The 19,053-nt window shown below is 41.9% G+C and overlaps 1 protein-coding gene and 1 long non-coding RNA gene across 5 annotated transcripts in view; one reads left to right on the forward strand and one right to left on the reverse strand.

The window, feature by feature from the left end:
• LOC148043371 (uncharacterized) overlaps positions 1–19,053 on the reverse strand; it is a 481,921-nt gene that overhangs the window by 191,298 nt on the left and 271,570 nt on the right. The window lies entirely within an intron of this gene.
• Positions 1–19,053, forward strand: part of RASAL2 (RAS protein activator like 2) — a 269,272-nt gene that overhangs the window by 129,351 nt on the left and 120,868 nt on the right. For all 4 annotated transcript variants that reach the window (XM_087726825.1, XM_087726824.1, XM_087726823.1 and 1 more), the window contains exon 3: positions 5,672–5,798. In XM_087726825.1, the coding sequence (XP_087582951.1) occupies positions 5,672–5,798 (127 nt within the window). The remainder of the gene's footprint in view (positions 1–5,671; positions 5,799–19,053) is intronic.

Genomic DNA, 19,053 nt, shown 5'->3' on the forward strand with positions numbered 1-19,053 from the left:
TGAACCAGGGCTGTGGAGTCGGCTGCTTCCAGCTCCACGTCCTCATCAACATGCCACTCCAGCCCGCCCCTGCTATGAATATTCCTAGTGACGCGAGGGCGAAGAATATGAATATTCATAGCAGGGACGGGCCGGAGCGGCATGTTGATGAGGACGTGGAGCTGGAAGCAGCAGACTCCACAGCCCTGCCGTGAACTGAGATAAGTGTGGTGCGGTCGTAACCGACAGTCCCAGGAGTAGACTCTCTGTGCCGGCCTGACTGGAGAGAGGCGCGCACTGTTCCCGCGCTCCTCTCCTGCGGGTCCTCCCTCGCCGCGCTGATGACGTGTGTACGCATGGCACGCACGCCTTACCAGCAGCCCCTGCGCTCAGAAAGGGGCGGCGGCGATACAGTAAGTGAGTGTGGGCGGGGGAGATCACATGTCCCGCCCCCCCTCCCGTTCCTCCAGCACAGATTCTTTCATCCTCGGCGGCCGTGCAGGAGCCGAGGATGAATCGCATGAAATCCTGTGCGTGTCACCCCAAATGGCTACGCGTGTCAGCACTGACACGCGTGTCATAGGTTCGCCATCACTGGGTTAGGGTTAGGTTCAAGGTTAGGTTTAGGGTTAGATTTAGGGTTAGGTTTAGGGTTAGGTTTAGAGCACGCTTTTGTCGGCGCGCTTCTGTGCTCATTCATCGGCGCGATTTTGAACTCATGGTTTTCTCGCCACGGTTTCGTCGACACACTTTTGTGGAGCGTGCATTTGTCAGTGAACCGCAAATATGGTCCCTGACTTCAGAAAAGAAAGAAAGAAGCGCCAAATAATTGTTAAGCATTAGTGAGCATCAATACCCAGAAAGACATTGAAGCAAACGATAAAACTGGCTATTTGTAAAAGTAGCTTGAAGACAATGCTATGATTGCTAAGCATCAGCATGACTTTGTCAAAAATAGGTCAAATGAGACAAGCCTTGTCTCCTTCGACAAAATAACTATTTTATTGAATAAGGAGAATGCGATTCAGCAAAATGTCTGCCAAGTTATGCATAAATTGTCATTGGCAAGCTGTTAAAATGAGGGTTGGCTGGCACTACATTAAGATAGTTCCATAACTGGCTGGGTAGCCATATTCAGAATGTCAACATGAATGGCTCTAGGTTGAGTTGGAGAGCAGGGATCAGCATGTTCCTTGGGGATCTTTCTTGGGAATAAGATTAACATTTTTATTAATGACCTGGATAATGGTATTGATTGGTTGGTTATCAGATTTGCAGGTGAAAAAGATTGGAAGGACTAGACAATACATAGGATAATAGAACGAGATAATAATGCAATCTGAACAAAGTGGGTTTCCACTTTGGAAAGTGGGATTTCATCATATGGATGAAAAGCTGGCTGTGTAGCCCCTCCCTCCCTCCCTCTCTCTCTTACACACACACACACACACCTGCATTAACAACTCTTAGTCTCTCCCCATCTTGGAACTCTTCATTTCTGTAGTTTCATAATGTTGTTTTACATTAAACAAATCAATCCTAAATTATTCAGTTTTTAATGTATTATATTGATTAAACTGTATACTGTCCAGAGCCTCTATGTGAAGGAGATGGGCAGTTTAGAAGTTTGTTATAAAAATAAATAAATAAACAAGTTGGAAGACTGGACTAAGGGGAGCAAGATGTCCTTCAACAGAGAATAATACAAGGTGTTACATACACTTAGAATGGAAATATTTAGGGCATACAGTAAGATGGGAGATTCATGACTTGGAAGAACCCATTAGATTAAAAACTTGATAAATGAGCATGATACTCAAAACTGAAAACAAACAGAACATGATACCTCATTGTAACAGAGACATTAATTATCAGGCCCCTCAATACCAATGAATACTACTTACTACTACTACTACTACTACTACTACTACTACTACTACTACTACTACTACTACTACTACTACTTGGAACAGCTTATATCCTCCGACATTACCTTTACAGTTCCTAGGTCCTTGGTTAGGACTCGAGCTGTTGAGCTACCAACCAGCCCCAAAGATTGTGAATCTCACCAAATATTAACCACATAATAATAACAATAACAACAACAATAATAATCACAAAGTACCAGGACTTGCAAATTGAAGTTGAGCAACTGTGGAAAAAGAAATTGTGTTGTTGTTCCAAGGGCTACCTCACTATTTGGAAAATTTACCTGACTTGAACATTCTGATTCTAGAAAAAACCACCCTACTTGGAACAGCTTACATCCTCCGACGTTACCTTAACAGTTCCTACGTCCTTGGTTAGGACTCGAGCTGTTGAGCTACCAACCAGCCCCAAAAGCTGTGAATCTCTCCAAAGATTAACCAATAATAATAATAATGAATTCATTAATTGAAAGCACAAAAGAATTTAGCCAAGATATTGGCATGCAGCTTGGAATTGACAAATGTGCAACAATGGCAATCAAAGCAGGCAAGGTCATAGAAGATTATGGAATAGAACTTGAGAATGAAGAAATGATAAAGGCAATAAAACCAGAAGAAGGTTACAAGTACTTGGGGATTTTAGAGGCCTCTGACTTAATGCATAATAAAGTCAAGGAATCAATGTCAGCCAAATACATTCGACAAATCTGCACGATATTAAAGTCCAAATTGAATGGAGGAAACAATATAAAAGCCATAAATACCTGGGCTACACCTGTTATTCGATACTCTGCAGGAATAATTCACTGGACCAAAATGGAGTTGGACAATTTGGACAGAAAAACAAGGAAGCTTATGACAATGAATCATGCCTTGCACCCTAAAAGTGATGTTGACCGATTGTATCTACCAAGAGCAGAGGGTGGTCGAGGACTCCTACAAGTAAAACAGACAGTGGAAGAAGAAAGACAGAGATTGAATGACTACATCTAGAAAAATGAAGAACCAATGATTAAGGAAGTAAATAAAAGAGGCCTTTTAAAGACAACTAAGTCAAAAGCTGAATATAAGAAAGAAGTAATTGAGAAGCGAGCTGAGAATTGGGAAAACAAAGCTATGCATAGCCAATACTTGAAAAGTATTGAAGGCAAAGCTGACCAAAAGCTAACTTGGAACTGGTTAAGATCAGGAGCACTGAAAAAAGAAACAGAAGGCTTTATTTTGGCAGCTCAAGAACAAGCCTTAGCCACAAACTGCATGAAGGCAAAAATTCAACATGTTACCACCAACAGCAAATGTCGCCTCTATAATGAGAAAGACGAGACAGTCGACCACTTGATCAGTGGGTGCAGTTCTACATATTTCTGGGAAGGTTGATCTGAATGTTCCTGGCATCTGAATAGATCCTTGGAGGGCAAATCGAATATAGCCTACCACTTTTGAATCAGAAAATTGAGAACAGTAGAGATCTGCTTTCTTGCCAACCATGTTTCATTCCAGGAAATTACTTCTCACATATTTTTTTTTAATACACAGTGTGATTCAGAAGGCCAGCATTCCTCTCTTCCCAGATGAAGATTTGCAATCTCTCAATGGTATAAATCAGAATTAGACAAGTGGGTTTTCACTTGTGCAAAAGTGAGGACTTGTGTACTCACCACGGACCAATATTGGAAGACACACGGGAAGGGTCAAGAGAGACTCTGTTTTACTGGTATTACACAGGTGGCATTGGATATTCTATAGGATCTGAAGCCAGGGGGCCAAATTGCTCAGTCATTCCAGTTATGGCCCCCACCATACTGCTATTTTGGAAGGGAAATCCTTTTGCACAAGTGCAAATCCGCTTGTCTGATTATGATTTAGACCATACAAGGTCTGCAAATCTTTACAGAGCCGAGGTGGTGCAGTGGTTAGGGTGCAGTACTACAGGCCACTTCAGCTGACTGCTATCTGCAGTTCAGCGGTTCAAATCTCACCGGCTCAAGGTTGACTCAGCTCAAGGTTGACTCAGCCGAGGTGGGTGAAATGAGGACCCAGACTGTGGGGGCGATATGCTGACTCTGTAAACCGCTTAGAGAGGGCTGAAAGCCCTATGAAGCGGTATATAAGTCTAACTGCTATTGCTATTGCTATTTACCTGGGAAGAGAGTAGTGCTGGCATTGTGATTCACACTTTGTATTTTAAAAAAAGTCCATTTGTAATCAATTATAACAAGTCTGACTAGAGCTTGAAACATTTTAAAGTTACTAGAGAAATATTGGCAAGTGGTGAGACAATTATTTATCAGTTGTAAGCTAGTTCCAGTTGATAGTTTCCCACTTAATTATTTAGAAGTTGATGCATTTTTGCAGAAATGGTTTGGAAAAAGCTTTACACTGTTCGAATTTCTTGCTGGATTTTCCATTCTTTTGATGGGAGAAATAAACAAACTGCAAATTAATTTAATAATTAACCCCCATAAATACTATGAAATTACACATACCCATCACTTTGAATATATACTGAGAACAAGCATATCTAAAACCATAAGTTAAAATGCCGACACTGTCAAAATTGTGTCCAATTGAAAACAGACCTTTTAGCTAAAAGTCCAAAATGAAGGAAATCAGTGAAGTTCTTTAGTAAATTTTTTTACACAAGGCTGTCATAACTTGATTTCCTAGTGTTTCAGGGAGCAATATTGTAATTTCAAGCTGCTACTTCTGGATCATGATTCTCAAAATCCTTATTTAAACTCATTTTACAAAAGCTCATCCTATTATAATTCAGTTTCTGCGCTTAATAATTTTCTCTTTTTTTCAGTATATTATATATGCAACTCAATTTGACAGCTCAACTGCCTGAGGGATGAAAATCTGATATCATGCTTTCTGTACTGCACAGTTGAACAAGTAGAATAGAATAGAATAGAATAGAATAGAATTTTATTATTTGTATGCCGCCCTTCTCCGGGAGGACTCAGGGCAGCGAACAATTCAAGGGGGAAAAGGGGAACATAAAAAAACAAAATACAAATAATAAAAGTAAACAACAGTTGCACAACCATACATGTCGAGAGGGGAGGGAACTCATCACCCCCAGGCCTGCCGGCAAAGCCAGGTTTTGACGGCTTTTCGGAAGGCCTGGAGAGAGGTGAGGGTCCGAATCCCATTCCAGTGGGCCGGAGCTGCCACAGAGAAGGCCCTCCCCCGGGTAATAGCCAGGTGGCATTGGCTGGTAGATGGCACCCGGAGGAGGCCAACCCTGTGAGATCTAATGGGTCTGTGGGAGGTAATTGGCAGCAGGCGGTCTCTCAAGTAAACTTGAACCACATTTAGTATATCAGAAGGCAGTCAAGGAAGCTAGACGAAAAAATGAATTCAGAGTTCAGTGTCTAAAATTTATCATATGAAGATATCAACACAAACTCACTGTAGGCACAATCTTGATAGTGGTTGAGCATTCATGAGTATTGCTTTCACCTCAACCACAATCATTATCCCCACTGATTATATCACTGTACTTTTTTTTTTTGAAAGAAGAGAAACATATAATTTAGAAAAGGGATTGCCAGATGTTACGCACAGCATGTCCCAGGCTTTAGGTACCCTTCTAGGCATACTGAGTTTTAAATCGTGGCTCAGATACCTATGAAATATCTGCAATGTGCATTAGGGTAATAGCAAAGACTTTTGAATCAGGAAAAAAAATAAGTTGTTCTTCCAGTTATTTATATTGAAAGCTGAAAATTGTATCATCCCTGTATTCTTTTCATGTACAGGTAGCAGTCGAAGGAGGACAAGAGCAGCCAGCAGAGCCCACCAAAGGGCGTTGCCTTCGACGAACTGTGAGTGTTCCTTCTGAGGGTCAGTTTCCTGACTATCCACCAGAGGGAGCTACTAAGCTTGGTAATTATATAAAGAAACTTTGCGTTCTAAGCTAATATTTCGCATTCAAGAAACCACATCCCGCTGTACTCTAATAATCTTGCCTGAACTAAAAGCCTTTTAGAAATGTTCCAGGAAAGGCTATATAAGCAGTGTCATTCTGAATTGATACTGAACTGTTCATTTGCTTTGTTGGATTTACCTGAATTAGTAACGTTCCTGTTAAATTGCAAGTAGGAAGCTTTTAGATTACTAAGATGTTGAAGTTTACAGCCTCGGATTTATAGCCATTTAATCTTGGCCTTTGGGAATAAGTGCAGAATCTTTTTACGGTGGTTTAAAATGTCTCCTGCTATTTCTTGGAGTTGCTTAGTTAAGACTTTAATTTTCTTAAGAGTGTTTCTGCAAGGACTAAACTGTCATACAGTATATAAATGTGTATTTTTTTTTTACTATTTGGTATCCCTACTCTGTTTAATATAACAGCAATTCATATAACTGTTGCTTAAAAAAAACACCTGGTAAATATGTGATTATGTTCAAGGGAAAATACTGCAAAATGTAAAGGTAAAAATTAAGAAGCCCTGGATTATAAGAGTGCATTTCCCTCCCAGCATCTTGGTGTCAACGGTGCATAAAAAATAGTGCCCTTGGCATTTTGATGGACAGCTGATAGGATAGAAGAAGTCACGAGTCAGGTTTTTTTTTTCATTAATTCACAAATCTGATATCTTTATTACCATATTTTTTGGAGTATAAAACACACCTTTCCCCCCCCCCCCAAAAAAAGAGGGTGAAAATCTGGGTGCATATTATACACTGAATACAGCATTTGTGGCCTCCCAAAACACCACCCACTGCACAAAAATGTGTAGAGGATTTGGGAGGTATGCAGAGTGCAAAAGCTTTTTTTTTTTTAAATTTACCTCTTCAAAATCTTGGTGCATTTTATACTCCGAAAAATAGGGTAGGTATATATGGAAAAGGGGGGGAAAATTACAGCAATGCAAATGGTTTCCCCTGCTATAATTGCTTAATAGATAAAAACAGAAAAGTTGGAGGGGGGATATATTCCTCCTCCTCCTCCTCCTCTTTCTTTGCCTAATTTATGCTGAATTGAAAAGTCCCAATACATCACATGACGAAGACATGAGTTTGACACCTCTGTTCTACAAGGATTAGCAATAGCAATAGCAGTAGCAGTTAGACTTATATACCGCTTCATAGGGCTTTCAGCCCTCTCTAAATGGTTTTCAGAGTCAGCATATTGCCCCCAACAACAATCCGGGTCCTCATTTTACCCACCTTGGAAGGATGGAAGGCTGAGTCAACCCTGAGCCGGTGAGATTTGAACAGCCGAACTGCAGAACTGCAGTCAGCTGAAGTAGCCTGCAGTGCTGCATTTAACCACTGTGGCCACCTCGGCTCAGATTCAAGGACCCACCTTATAATATTTTACCTGGTAAACCACCCAGGAAATTCTGATCTTTTAAATGTACAGTTGTTATTATTATCGGACCAGTATTGATTCAGTCTCCTTGAACAAAGCTACATTTTGTTCCATAGCCTGTAAAATTAGGCAGACCTATTCATTTATGAGCCCACCCACCAGTTGTAATATTTTACCTTGTTTCAATTTTACTTTTTTATTTATGTGTTTCTGTTTGAAATTCTGGCCAGTGACCATAACAGAAATTCTATTCTGCTAGTGTGAGGTTGGAATAAGTTGAATCCTGGAAATTTATGATAAAAGTCATGAGAAAAATGAATGTCCCTTGTGTTACCATTTCTTTGCATCCAAAATTTTAGTTCACATCCTTCAAGGAAAGTTCACTTCACACACAACCATGTCCTGTTGTGATATTAAATTTGATGTCACAGACTGCCTGAAAAATAAGCCAGACAATATCAAGATATAAATCCTCTGGTGTCCCTGCTGTGTCAAATTTAGCCTTTAGCAGCAGGTCACCTAGATAAGACCTCTAACTAATTTCTTGGAACTTATTAGATGCAGATATACAAATATTCCCTCTTGCACATCACACTACTTGTTTATCCGAGGATAATGCTGCATTGCCTCATTTGCCCTACTTTGTTGGGATGGTGTTGTGGCCCGGCAGGAGCCGTTGGCGCTGCCGCCAGACTCCAACAGGGTCTTACGAGTCAGCCTTGGAGGAGGTGGAGGACCCTGGACAGGGTGTCGACTCCGAGCAGGGCGCGGAGAGACTGGTTGGCCACCAGATGGCGGCAGAGCATTGGATCAAAGGGAATGTTCAGGAAAACATTTGGGAGTTGTTTCAGGATGCACGCAGACGAAGGGCTACTCGACGTAAAGAACAACTGCGTAATTGTAGGAGATGATTGTGCTTAGCTGATGATGATTAAGATCCTCTCCTGAGTGTAAAAGAGACTGTTTGTGCCACGCCCTGGTTGCAGGAGTCAACGTTGTCGTTCACGTTCATGAATTAACAGAAACCAACTTGGAGAAGTGAGTTGCTGTGAGAAGCCTGTTTGCAGTGCTGCGTCGGAGTGTAGGACTTTTTGCCAGAGTGATTATCTCTTTGTTTATTTTGGGCTTGCAGCCAATGAGAGCCTGGACTGATTAAAACATTCTTTTGTACGTCTGTTTTGGCTTTTGTTCCTGGCCGAGAAGGGGGGTCAGAACAGGATGGTATCATTGAGTGACTAGAATGTATGCAAACCTTGCATTGAACGGGCACTGGCCAGGGTGCTGCTGAAGGGAAGAATGCATAAGAGGCAACTATCAGTGAGTGGAAGGCTACTTGTATCTTATCCATTAGCATTTTGTGGTTTGAGTAATCACAGGAGTATTTGTGAAATGTTTACCATGCAGTATAGTTTACTCATTTCTGTTTATTTTCAGGAAGGCATTATAGGCAGTGTTACAAGAAAGAAATGAGATTTTGATTTTTAAAGGAAAACAAAAGTTACAAAATGCACAGGAATATAACTTATCAGTTGAAACATATTACTACATTGACATTCAAGAACAACCTGGCAGTCTTGAAATGAAGAGAAAAATCAATGCATCAAGTAGGGCTGGGTGCAAGATATGATAAGCAGTAGCAACAGTAAGGTGGAAAGGGCAGAATAAGTACCTAGGAAAAAAATTGTGAAGGAAGGCCAAAATAATGTCTCTGAATCGCACTGTTTTCCTATTAGTTTCCTGTTGTGGCCCAGCAGGAGCCGTTGGAGCTGCCACCAGACTCCGACAGCGAGGGGCCCTATGAGTTGGCTCTGGAGGATGCGGAGGACCCTGGACAGGGTTCCGACTCCGAGCAGGGTGCAGAGAGGCTGGTTGGCCACCAGGAGGCGCCTGAGCCTTGGACCAGTGGGGAGGAGACAAGGGAGTGTGATCCTGATGTCAGCAGTGAGTTCTTCCTGGATACCCGGCACCGGCGAGCTAATAGGCGTAAGGAACAGTTGCGCAGTTACAGGAGGTAATTGCACTCAGCTGGTGGTACTTAGGCTCCTCTCCAGACTATAAAAGGACTGCTTGTGCACACACCCCTTTGCAGAAGTCAACGCATTAACGAATGTTGGAGAACAGTATTGTGAGCCTGGCAGGCTGGATTGCTGCCACGGCTTATCTGTGTTGGATTGCTGCCAAGGCTTATCTGTGTCGGTTTGCTGCCAAGGACCTGTCCGTCTGTTAATAAATTCCGTAAAGTATCTTTGACTCGGAGTGTGTTGGTGTGGGACGAGGGGGGTCAGAACAGTTATAGCAATAGCAACAGCAGTTAGACTTATATACCGCTTCATAGGGCTTTCAGCCCTCTCTAAGCGGTTTACAGAGTCGGCATATTGCCCCCACAATCTGGATCCTCATTTTATCCACCTCGGAAGGATGGAAGTCTGAGTCAACCCTGAGCCGGTGAGATTTGAACCACCGAACTGCAGAACTAGCAGTCAGCTGAAGTGGCTGCAGTACTGCACCCTAACCACTGCGCCACCTCTCAAGTTTCCCATTAACTCATTAGTTTTGGTTAGTTTAGGATTAGTTGTTTGGGTGAATTTCATAATTTGAAGGTCATGCTTTGCAGCAAGTAAAATGGTGTGCTCTCTCTCTTAAAAATCACAAGGAAATTTGATGTCATGCTGGAGAGCATTGGATGTGACTGGAGCAAAAAAGGAAAGAAAAATAAAACAGATGGCACTCAGCAACACGTGCTACCAGCATTCCTGGCAACAGCTGTACCTAAAATAGCTTTGGTATGACCACCAAATGCTGGAAGGCAGAGGGGAAGAGATGAAATAGCTAAGGCAGCAATTGTGGGGTAGAGTTTCAATGCATAGACATGCAGATGATATCTGGCTAGTTTTAATTAGCAAACATTTTATTCAGTGGAAAAATAGTAGCTGAAGATTGATGTTGATGTCCATTGCATGCCTTACCTTGTGTACTGCAGTGTTTCGGCAGTTTGATTTGAACTTTGGAGGCCTGGGTTCAAATCCCTCGATGGCAATGAACTTTAAGGTTAACGTAAGTCCTGAAATTAAGTGTACGATAGCATCAGTTATTAGATACAGTAGTGGGAACATATTGATACGGCCGTCATCGCTTCAGATTCTATCATCAGGTTTATGTGTTCAGATTCTTTTACTAGGATGAAAGAACCTCCTTGGATAGCACAGGAACATAGCCAGTCACAAGAAGATTGGAATCCTGTTCCTGTCAGATGTTGCTTCACTTAATAACCAAGAAAGAAACCACTCCACTCCATTTTGCAGAACTAAGAGAACTTTTACTGATTATAAGTAAATAGAAGCTAGGCAAAGCTGGATCTGAGCAAAAGCGCGCGAAAGCATTAGATATCAATACAGGACCCATTCCCCTCCCCTTGGTAGGAGCCGAGGTGGCGCAGTGGGTAGAATGCAGTACTGCAGGCACTTCAGCTGACTGTTATCTGCAGTTCAGCGGTTCAAATCTCACCGGCTCAAGGTTGACTCACCCTTCCATCCTTCCGAGGTGGGTAAAATGAGGACCCAGATTGTGGGGGCGATATGCGGACTCTGTAAACTGCTTAGAGGGGGCTGAAAGCCCTATGAAGCGGTATATAAGTCTAACTGCTATTGCTATTGCTAAGCCCAGCCCATAGTCCAATCCAATATCTCCACAGCTGTCAGGTGGGAGATATCTTCAAAAATCATCACCAGGTTGGTATGCCGGACAGTTGGCCTTGGCGGGAAACTCCCCTCCTTGCCACACGCGCAGAAGATGGTGAGAACAACCCCCAATTAACAGTCCTCCTGTACAGATTATTTCCCTCGCCCAAATAGCAATAGCAATAGCAGTAGACTTATATACCGCTTCATAGGGCTTTCAGGCCTCTCTAAGCGGTTTACAGAGAGTCAGCATATTGCCCCCAACAATCTGGGTCCTCATTTTACCCACCTCGGAAGGATGGAAGGCTGAGTCAACCCTGAGCCGGTGAGATTTGAACCGCTGACCTGCTGATCTAGCAGTAGCCTGCAGTGCTGCATTTAACCACTGCGCCACCTTGGCTCCCTCCCCTTTTCAATGGCAGCCGAGAAGCAAGCAGCAAAACAGAGGCTGACAGTTCCTGTTAAAAGTGAGAATGAATTTAATAAAAGAGCAATTCTGGTGATATTCTAAACATTTGGTAATGTTGCATTAAAACACGTGCCAACTTCAGTAACCACCCTCTATGCTTTTACATAGCGTCCCAAATGGGAGAGTTATCTAATGGCAAACAGTTTGCCTTTGATCATGGCTGGGTCATTATTGCACATTGTTGTTATAAACGGGGGGGGGGGGGTGGAGAGTTCATCACCTTGTACAGCTGTTCCTCGTTACTTTAATTACATTTCTAGCTGCAGAGAAACAGCATCTAGACTTTCCAATTCTGGCTGATGGTTGCACTCATGTGTGTGTATCCGCATCCGAGTCTTCTTTGAAATAATTGATTATAGGATACGTTTTATTTATTTTTTTATTTGCTTTTTGTTCACTGAAGGAAGTCATCCTCAGAATCTTTCTCCAGCCAAACTGTTTTAATCGTTATCCTGTATGTTTTTCTAAAAAAAAACAAAAAACTTTCTATTAAAATGGGTTTTCATATTATAACTATAACGGGCAATCTTTTTTTTTATTGAAATTTTTAGGAAAAAAAACTTTTACAAATATTTACCTCCCCCCCCCTGCCCTCCCCACCCGCGTGGCACGACAAAACCGCGCTCGACTAAAGCGCGCCCGATTAAACCGCGTCGCTGACGTCATCAACAGGGCGATAACAGCGAGAGCGGAGAAAGAAGGGCGCTTTAAATGGCGCTTTGAAAGCAAGCCGATTCAAGTTAAGGTAAGGGTTAGGTTTAGGGTTAGGTTTAGGGTTAGGTTAAGGGTTAGGGTTAGGTTAAGGGTTAGGATTAGGTTTAGCGTTAGGTTAAGGGTTACGTTTAGGGTTAGGTTTAGGGTTAGGTTAAGGGTTAGGTTTAGGGTTAGGTTTAGGATTAGGTTTAGGGGGGTTAGGTTTAGGGGTTAATTTTAGGTTTAGCGTTTACAGCGTGCTTTTTTCTCCGCGCTGTTGTCGCGCTGTGATGACGTCAGCTACGCGGTTTCGTCGAGCGCCCTTTAGTCGAACGCGGTTTTGTGGTGGAACCCCCACCCGAACCCCACCACCTCCCAACCTCCCCCCCCCCCGACTTCCCAGAACCAATACAGGGTATAAATCTTTAACAAAGATATTCTAGAATAAACTTAAAGAAAGTTAGTATCATCTTTCATTTGAGCTTTAACTCCTCTTTGCTAGGCTAACTCTAAACAGATTATATCATTCCTTGTTTCTTCGGTCAAAAACTATCTGGAATTTCTTATTTATATTTATTATATTTATTTTGAGTATAGTCAATCCATCTTCTCCACTCCAATTTATATCTCTCATTGGAGTGATCCTTGAGATATGCTGATATTTTAGCCATCTCTGCTAGGTTTGTTACTTTTAATGTCCATTCTTGAATAGTAGGCAAATCTTCCTTCTTCCAGTATTGCGCCACCAACAGTCTCGCTGCCGTTATTAAATGCAAAATCAAGTTAGTCTCTATAACTGTACAGTCAGTAATTATACCTAACAGGAATAACTGAGGGGTAGACTTTATCCTTTTTTAAAGAACATTTTGCATAATCCACCATATTTTTATCCAAAATGCGTTAACCTTTTTACACGTCCACCATATATGATAATATGTGGCATCAGCGCAAACAGGCAGTCTTCTTGTAATCAATGTAGAAATTGGTCTTTTGGGGTACTTCCATGTAGCTCCTCAGTGGTCTTTTGAAAAAACAACAACATCCAAGCAGCATGTGCAACTCCTTTAACAGTTTTGCTTCTGCAATTCTTCATTTGTTCGTCTATAGCAAGTGTTCATGTTTTTATCATTAAGTTATTCAATTAAAATACATAAGAAGTAGCCAGTGGTGGGTTGCTTATCCTGTTCCAACCAGTTCGGTTGGAACGGGGCCGGCGGCATCCTCATGCACGCACGCAGTTCACACATGCTTCTTAGCGCCTGCGCGACGCTCCAGATGCTCGCGGGGAATCGTGCAGGCGCTGTATGTGCCATGCGCCTGCGTGGAAGCACAGAAGCCTTCAAAGACCGGTAAGGAGCGCGGGTGGGCGGGTGGGCCCTTCGGCGTTCCCGGAAGTTACTTACTTCCGGGTTCACCGACCAACCGGTCCACGCGGATCGCCGCGGACCGGTTGAAACCCACCCCTGGAAGTAGCCTTCTGCTTTATCAAATTGTGAGGAATGTAGAAGGGACAGGAAGCCTCAGATTCATCTATTAAAGCAGCACTTCAGAGGATGGGAACCTATGGGGCAAATCTCTCTCTAATCAAAGCTCCAGGAAAAAAAAATCTGACACCATAGCAAGCCTGTAATTAGCAACAGCATACCCTGCTGTTCCTTTGCTCTAATTGGGAAGAAGACAAAATACCATTTTAGATTCCCTTGTGTTTGGAAAGCTCTAATTGTTGCAAATGAAGGAAAGCTGGCCTAAAATGAGGTCTAGGGAACAGAAGTTAATGACCGTACCCTCTTGGAGGAGTTCTGCCTTTTCATTATCTTATATGCTAGAATTCAGGCTTGGTTCATTAGGGACTAACAATTTTACCTAACAGCAAGAAGGGTGAGAATAGGGAAAGCATCCTATGCTGAACATCCTACCCCACTGGGCTTTTCTACATGGATGCATGCTCATTTTTTTTCCCCGTTTAACTTTACATTATACATATCTCAGGTAATTGGAGCAGGTTGGCCCCATCGGTTCACCGTCAAATGCGCGCTCGACAAAAGCGCGCCGACGAAACCGCGTCAAGAAAACCGCGAGTTCTAAATCGTGCCGACAAATTAGCGAAGAAGCACACCAACAACAGCTTCGGACGGCGCGGATTTGCCCTCCGCGCTTATGTCAGCGCGGATAAGGGCTTCGCGGTTTTGTCGGTGAACCGTTCCAACATAATGTTCCAGCATCATTAGAAGACAGATAATCAATTTGCCTTAACAGATGGTTCTCTTTTTACTAAGGAAAAAGAATAATTCATAGCAAAAAGAAGAAGAAAAATGGAAAGGAAGAATAAAATCTTTCAACCATTCAATTGAGAGATCACTTAATCATCTCATTCATGACAAGCACCTCCAAGTCTCATATAGATCCTTCCCTGCCCACCCCCAAAGACACTGAAGCCTGTGTGTGGGAGCAGTGCTTCATTGCCAATGCCGGCTGGCGACCCCCCGGGGGAGAGCCTTCTCTGTTGCTGCTCCGGCCCTCTGGAACGAGCTCCCCATGGAGATCCGGACCCTTACTACCCTCCCGGCCCTCCGTAAAGCTACTAAGTCTTGGCTGTTCCGGCAGGCTGGGGGCTGTTGATGTATCCAGCCCCGCTTCAATTGTGAATGTTGTGTATTTTTAAATTGTTGTTTTGTCCTATTTATCCCCCTTTCCCTGTTTTATTGTGAGCCGCCCAGAGTCCTTCGGGAGTGGGCGGCATACAAAACTAATAAAACAAACAAAACAAACAAACATACCCAGGAGATTCCAAGTTTTATTCTTTAAAATAACCGGTGGTGCAGTGGTTAGAGTGCAGTACTGCAGGCTACTTCAGCTGACTGTTATCTGCAGTTCGGCGGTTCAAATCTCACCGGCTCAAGGTTGACTCAGCCTTCCATCCTTCCAAGGTGGATGAAATGAGGACCCAGATTGTTGGGAGCAATATGCTGACTCTGTAAACCGCTTAGAGAGGGCTGTAAAGCACTGTGAAGCGGTATATAAGTCTAAGTGCTATTGCTATTCTAGGCCCTGCTTCTGACTCAAGGCTGATTCTTATTGATAGATGGTGCACTTTTACATTTGTATCATTGCCAGTGAAGGGGAAAAAACCCAGGAAATGGCACTTATTTTTATTTCTCCTCCCAACTTGTAAGATGTTTCTAAAACATACAGCATTGATTGAGCTTTTCCAAATCATTGCAGGGTACAGGTTAGGACAGGTTTGTGGCAGTCACTTGATCCTCTGAGTAAATATTTACAAAAAAACGCCTACTTTCTGTCCCAGGATTACATCATTTTATTTGGTTAATAACCATACCACAAGGAGTTGAGAAACAAGTGGATGGAATAAGGCTTTTATATCATGGAATGGGCAATATGAAGTTATAGTCAGGTTATAGTGATAGAGTCTTGAATTGTACAGGTATCTGATGTGATTTTGCCTAGCTTCACCTTATGGAAGCTAATATTATATTATATTACATTACTATGCTATGCTATGCTATGCTATGCTACCCTACCCTACACTACACTACACTACACTACACTACACTACTATACTACCCTACCCTACCCTACCCTACCCTACCCTACCATACCATACCATAGTATACTATACTATATTTATTATATTATATTACATTACATTACTATGCTATGCTACGCTACGCTACCCTACCCTACCCTACACTACACTACACTACACTACTATACTACCCTACCCTACCACCCTACCCTACCCTACCCTACCCTACCCTACCATACCATACCATACTATACTGTACTATATTTATTATATTATATTACATTACATTGCTATGCTATGCGCGCTACACTACACTACACTACACTACACTACACTACACTACTATACTACCCTACCCTACCATACTACCCTACCCTACCCTACCCTACCATACCCTACTATACTATACTATACTATACTATACTATACTATACTATACTATACTATACTATACTATACTATACTATACTATACTATATTTATTATATTATATTACATTACATTGCTATGCTATGCTACGCTACGCTACCCTACCCTACCCTACACTACACTACACTACACTACTATACTACCCTACCCTACCACCCTACCCTACCCTACCCTACCCTACCATACCATACCATACTATACTGTACTATATTTATTATATTATATTACATTACATTGCTATGCTATGCGCGCTACACTACACTACACTACACTACACTACACTACTATACTACCCTACCCTACCATACTACCCTACCCTACCCTACCCTACCCTACCATACCATACCATACCATACCATACCATACCATACCATACCATACTATACTATACTATACTATACTATACTATACTATACTATACTATACTATACTATATTTATTATATTATATTACATTACATTGCTATGCTATGCGCGCTACACTACACTACACTACACTACACTACACTACTATACTACCCTACCCTACCATACTACCCTACCCTACCCTACCCTACCCTACCCTACCCTACCCTACCCTACCCTACCCTACTATACTATACTATACTATACTATACTATACTATACTATACTATATTTATTATATTATATTACATTACATTGCTATGCTACGCTACGCTACGCTACGCTACACTACACTACTATACTACCCTACCCTACCATACTACCCTACCATACCCTACCATACCATACTATACTATACTATATTTATTATATTATATTACATTACATTGCTATGCTATGCTATGCTATACTACCCTACCCTACACTACACTACACTACTATATTATCCTACCCTACCCTACCCTACCATACTATATTTATTATATTACATTACATTACATTACATTACATTACATTACATTACAATACTACACTACACTACACTACTACCCAACACTACCCTACACTACCCTACACTACTATACTACCCTACACTACACTACTACCGTACCCTACCCTACCCTACCATACATACATACATACATATTATATTTATTATATTATATTATATTATATTATATTATATTATATTATATTATATTATATTATATTATATTATATTATATTATATTATATTATATTATATTATATTATATTATATTATATTATATTATATTATATTATATTATATTATATTATATTTATTATATTATATTATGTTTATTGTGTTTATTATGTTTATTATGTTTATTATATTATATTTATTATATTATTTATTATATTTGTTATGGGAATGAACTCCAGATTTACTCCCTCCCCCTTGTTTTGCATCTCCTCATTAGATGCTTCCTGCAGATCAGAGGTAGAAATACTGTTCTGTCCTCTCTTCCTGCTGCTGCCTGGGTCAGTTCTTTCAGCTGCCACGAAGGAGCTGGCAAATCCTGCAGCCTAGAAGTAGATGGAGCTGGGGGCGCCAGCCTGGCTGCATGCCAGCTAGTTCCAAAGAGGCCATACTGCTGTGTAGCACCTAATACGTTTTTATTCTGAGACCCACAGTCATTTTGTAAGGTGGCAGATGATGGGACTTTTCTGGGAATTCTGGATGAAAATACAAGATACAGACATTTATCCAATTCCAGATGGTCCTTCTCTTATGTCTGGGGTCCAGAATTGCCTCTGCTAAAATACACATTTCGTTCATTTTTTGAGGAACTCCACTGCTGACTGTCTTTCAAAAAAAAATCAAAAGATATGCAGCAGTGTGGCATAAATTCTTTTAGAGACTAAACCTTACCTCATAGATTGTTCTACATGGGGCAGCCCTTGAAGAGCATTCGGAGACTTCAGCTTGTCCAGAATGCAGCCACGTGAGCGATCATGGGTGCACCTCGGTTCACCCACGTAACACCTATCCTCCGCGAGCTGCACTGGCTGCCTATCGGTCTTCGGATACGCTTCAAGGCGCTAGTCGTCACTTATAAAGCCCTTCATGGTATTGGACCTGGGTACTTGAGAGACCGCCTGCTGCCAATTACCTCCAATAGACCGATTAGATCCCACAGATTAGGCCTCCTCCGAATTCCATCCGCCGGCCAATGCCGACTGGCGACCACCCGGAGGAGAGCCTTCTCTGTGGCTGCTCCGACCCTCTGGAACGAGCTCTTTGCTGTGGAAATGCTACACCCTTCATAGAAATGCTAGCTTATTGACGTACTCAATGCAACAGCCAGCTTAGTAGCTGTCCAAGCACTGAAAAGACATGTGAAAAATAGAGTGATAAAAATAATACTTGAAATTCTTTAGAAAAATCAGACTGATTTTTGCGGTGGTTATTATTAAAGGTTAGTACGCTTCCTAAATATTCCTATAAATTATTGCAGTAATCTTATCAGCACCACTTATCAGCACTATACCAAGGAAATGACACTGTGTTTTATCCACATAAATGGGAGAGTAACTTGGAAAGTATATTAGGTCTGTGGTTTTGGTAATTTTAGAATACATACTGTATGCTGTAAAGGGGAAGGACTATTTTTCATAGGAAAGTATGATCAATATCATTAATCTGCATCTTTGGGAAGCTACCAAGCCTCACCACTGATGGTTTTTTTAACTAGGCAACACCTGGCTCTCCTCAACATTCCTTTTGACATGGTGTCACTCTGAATTTTCATAGAACATTAAAATGAAGACGGCCTCCAATGCTTGGCATTGTTTAGAGCACTGTTACCACATACCATAACTGTCAAGCTAGTCTGCCAGGGCCCATCAGCAAAAAAAGGGGGAAGGGGAGGTCCTCAGATGCCCCCTTTCAGTGGTGGGTTTCAAAAATTGTTCGAACCTACTCTGTGGGTGTGGCCTCCTTTGTGGGGGGTGGCTTGCCGCCCATGTGACCGGATGGAAGTGGCTTGCCGCCCGTGTGACCGGATATGAAGATGCCGACAACACTTGTCAGAACCACCTTAAATTACCTCGCACACAGCACTGGCATGCATAAGAATATGATGTAAA

This window comes from Thamnophis sirtalis, unplaced genomic scaffold (genome assembly GCF_051295495.1).
Source record: "Thamnophis sirtalis isolate CommonGarterSnake01/CBP01778 unplaced genomic scaffold, rThaSir2_p1.2 scaffold_12, whole genome shotgun sequence".
NCBI classification, from domain to species: domain Eukaryota; kingdom Metazoa; phylum Chordata; class Lepidosauria; order Squamata; family Natricidae; genus Thamnophis; species Thamnophis sirtalis.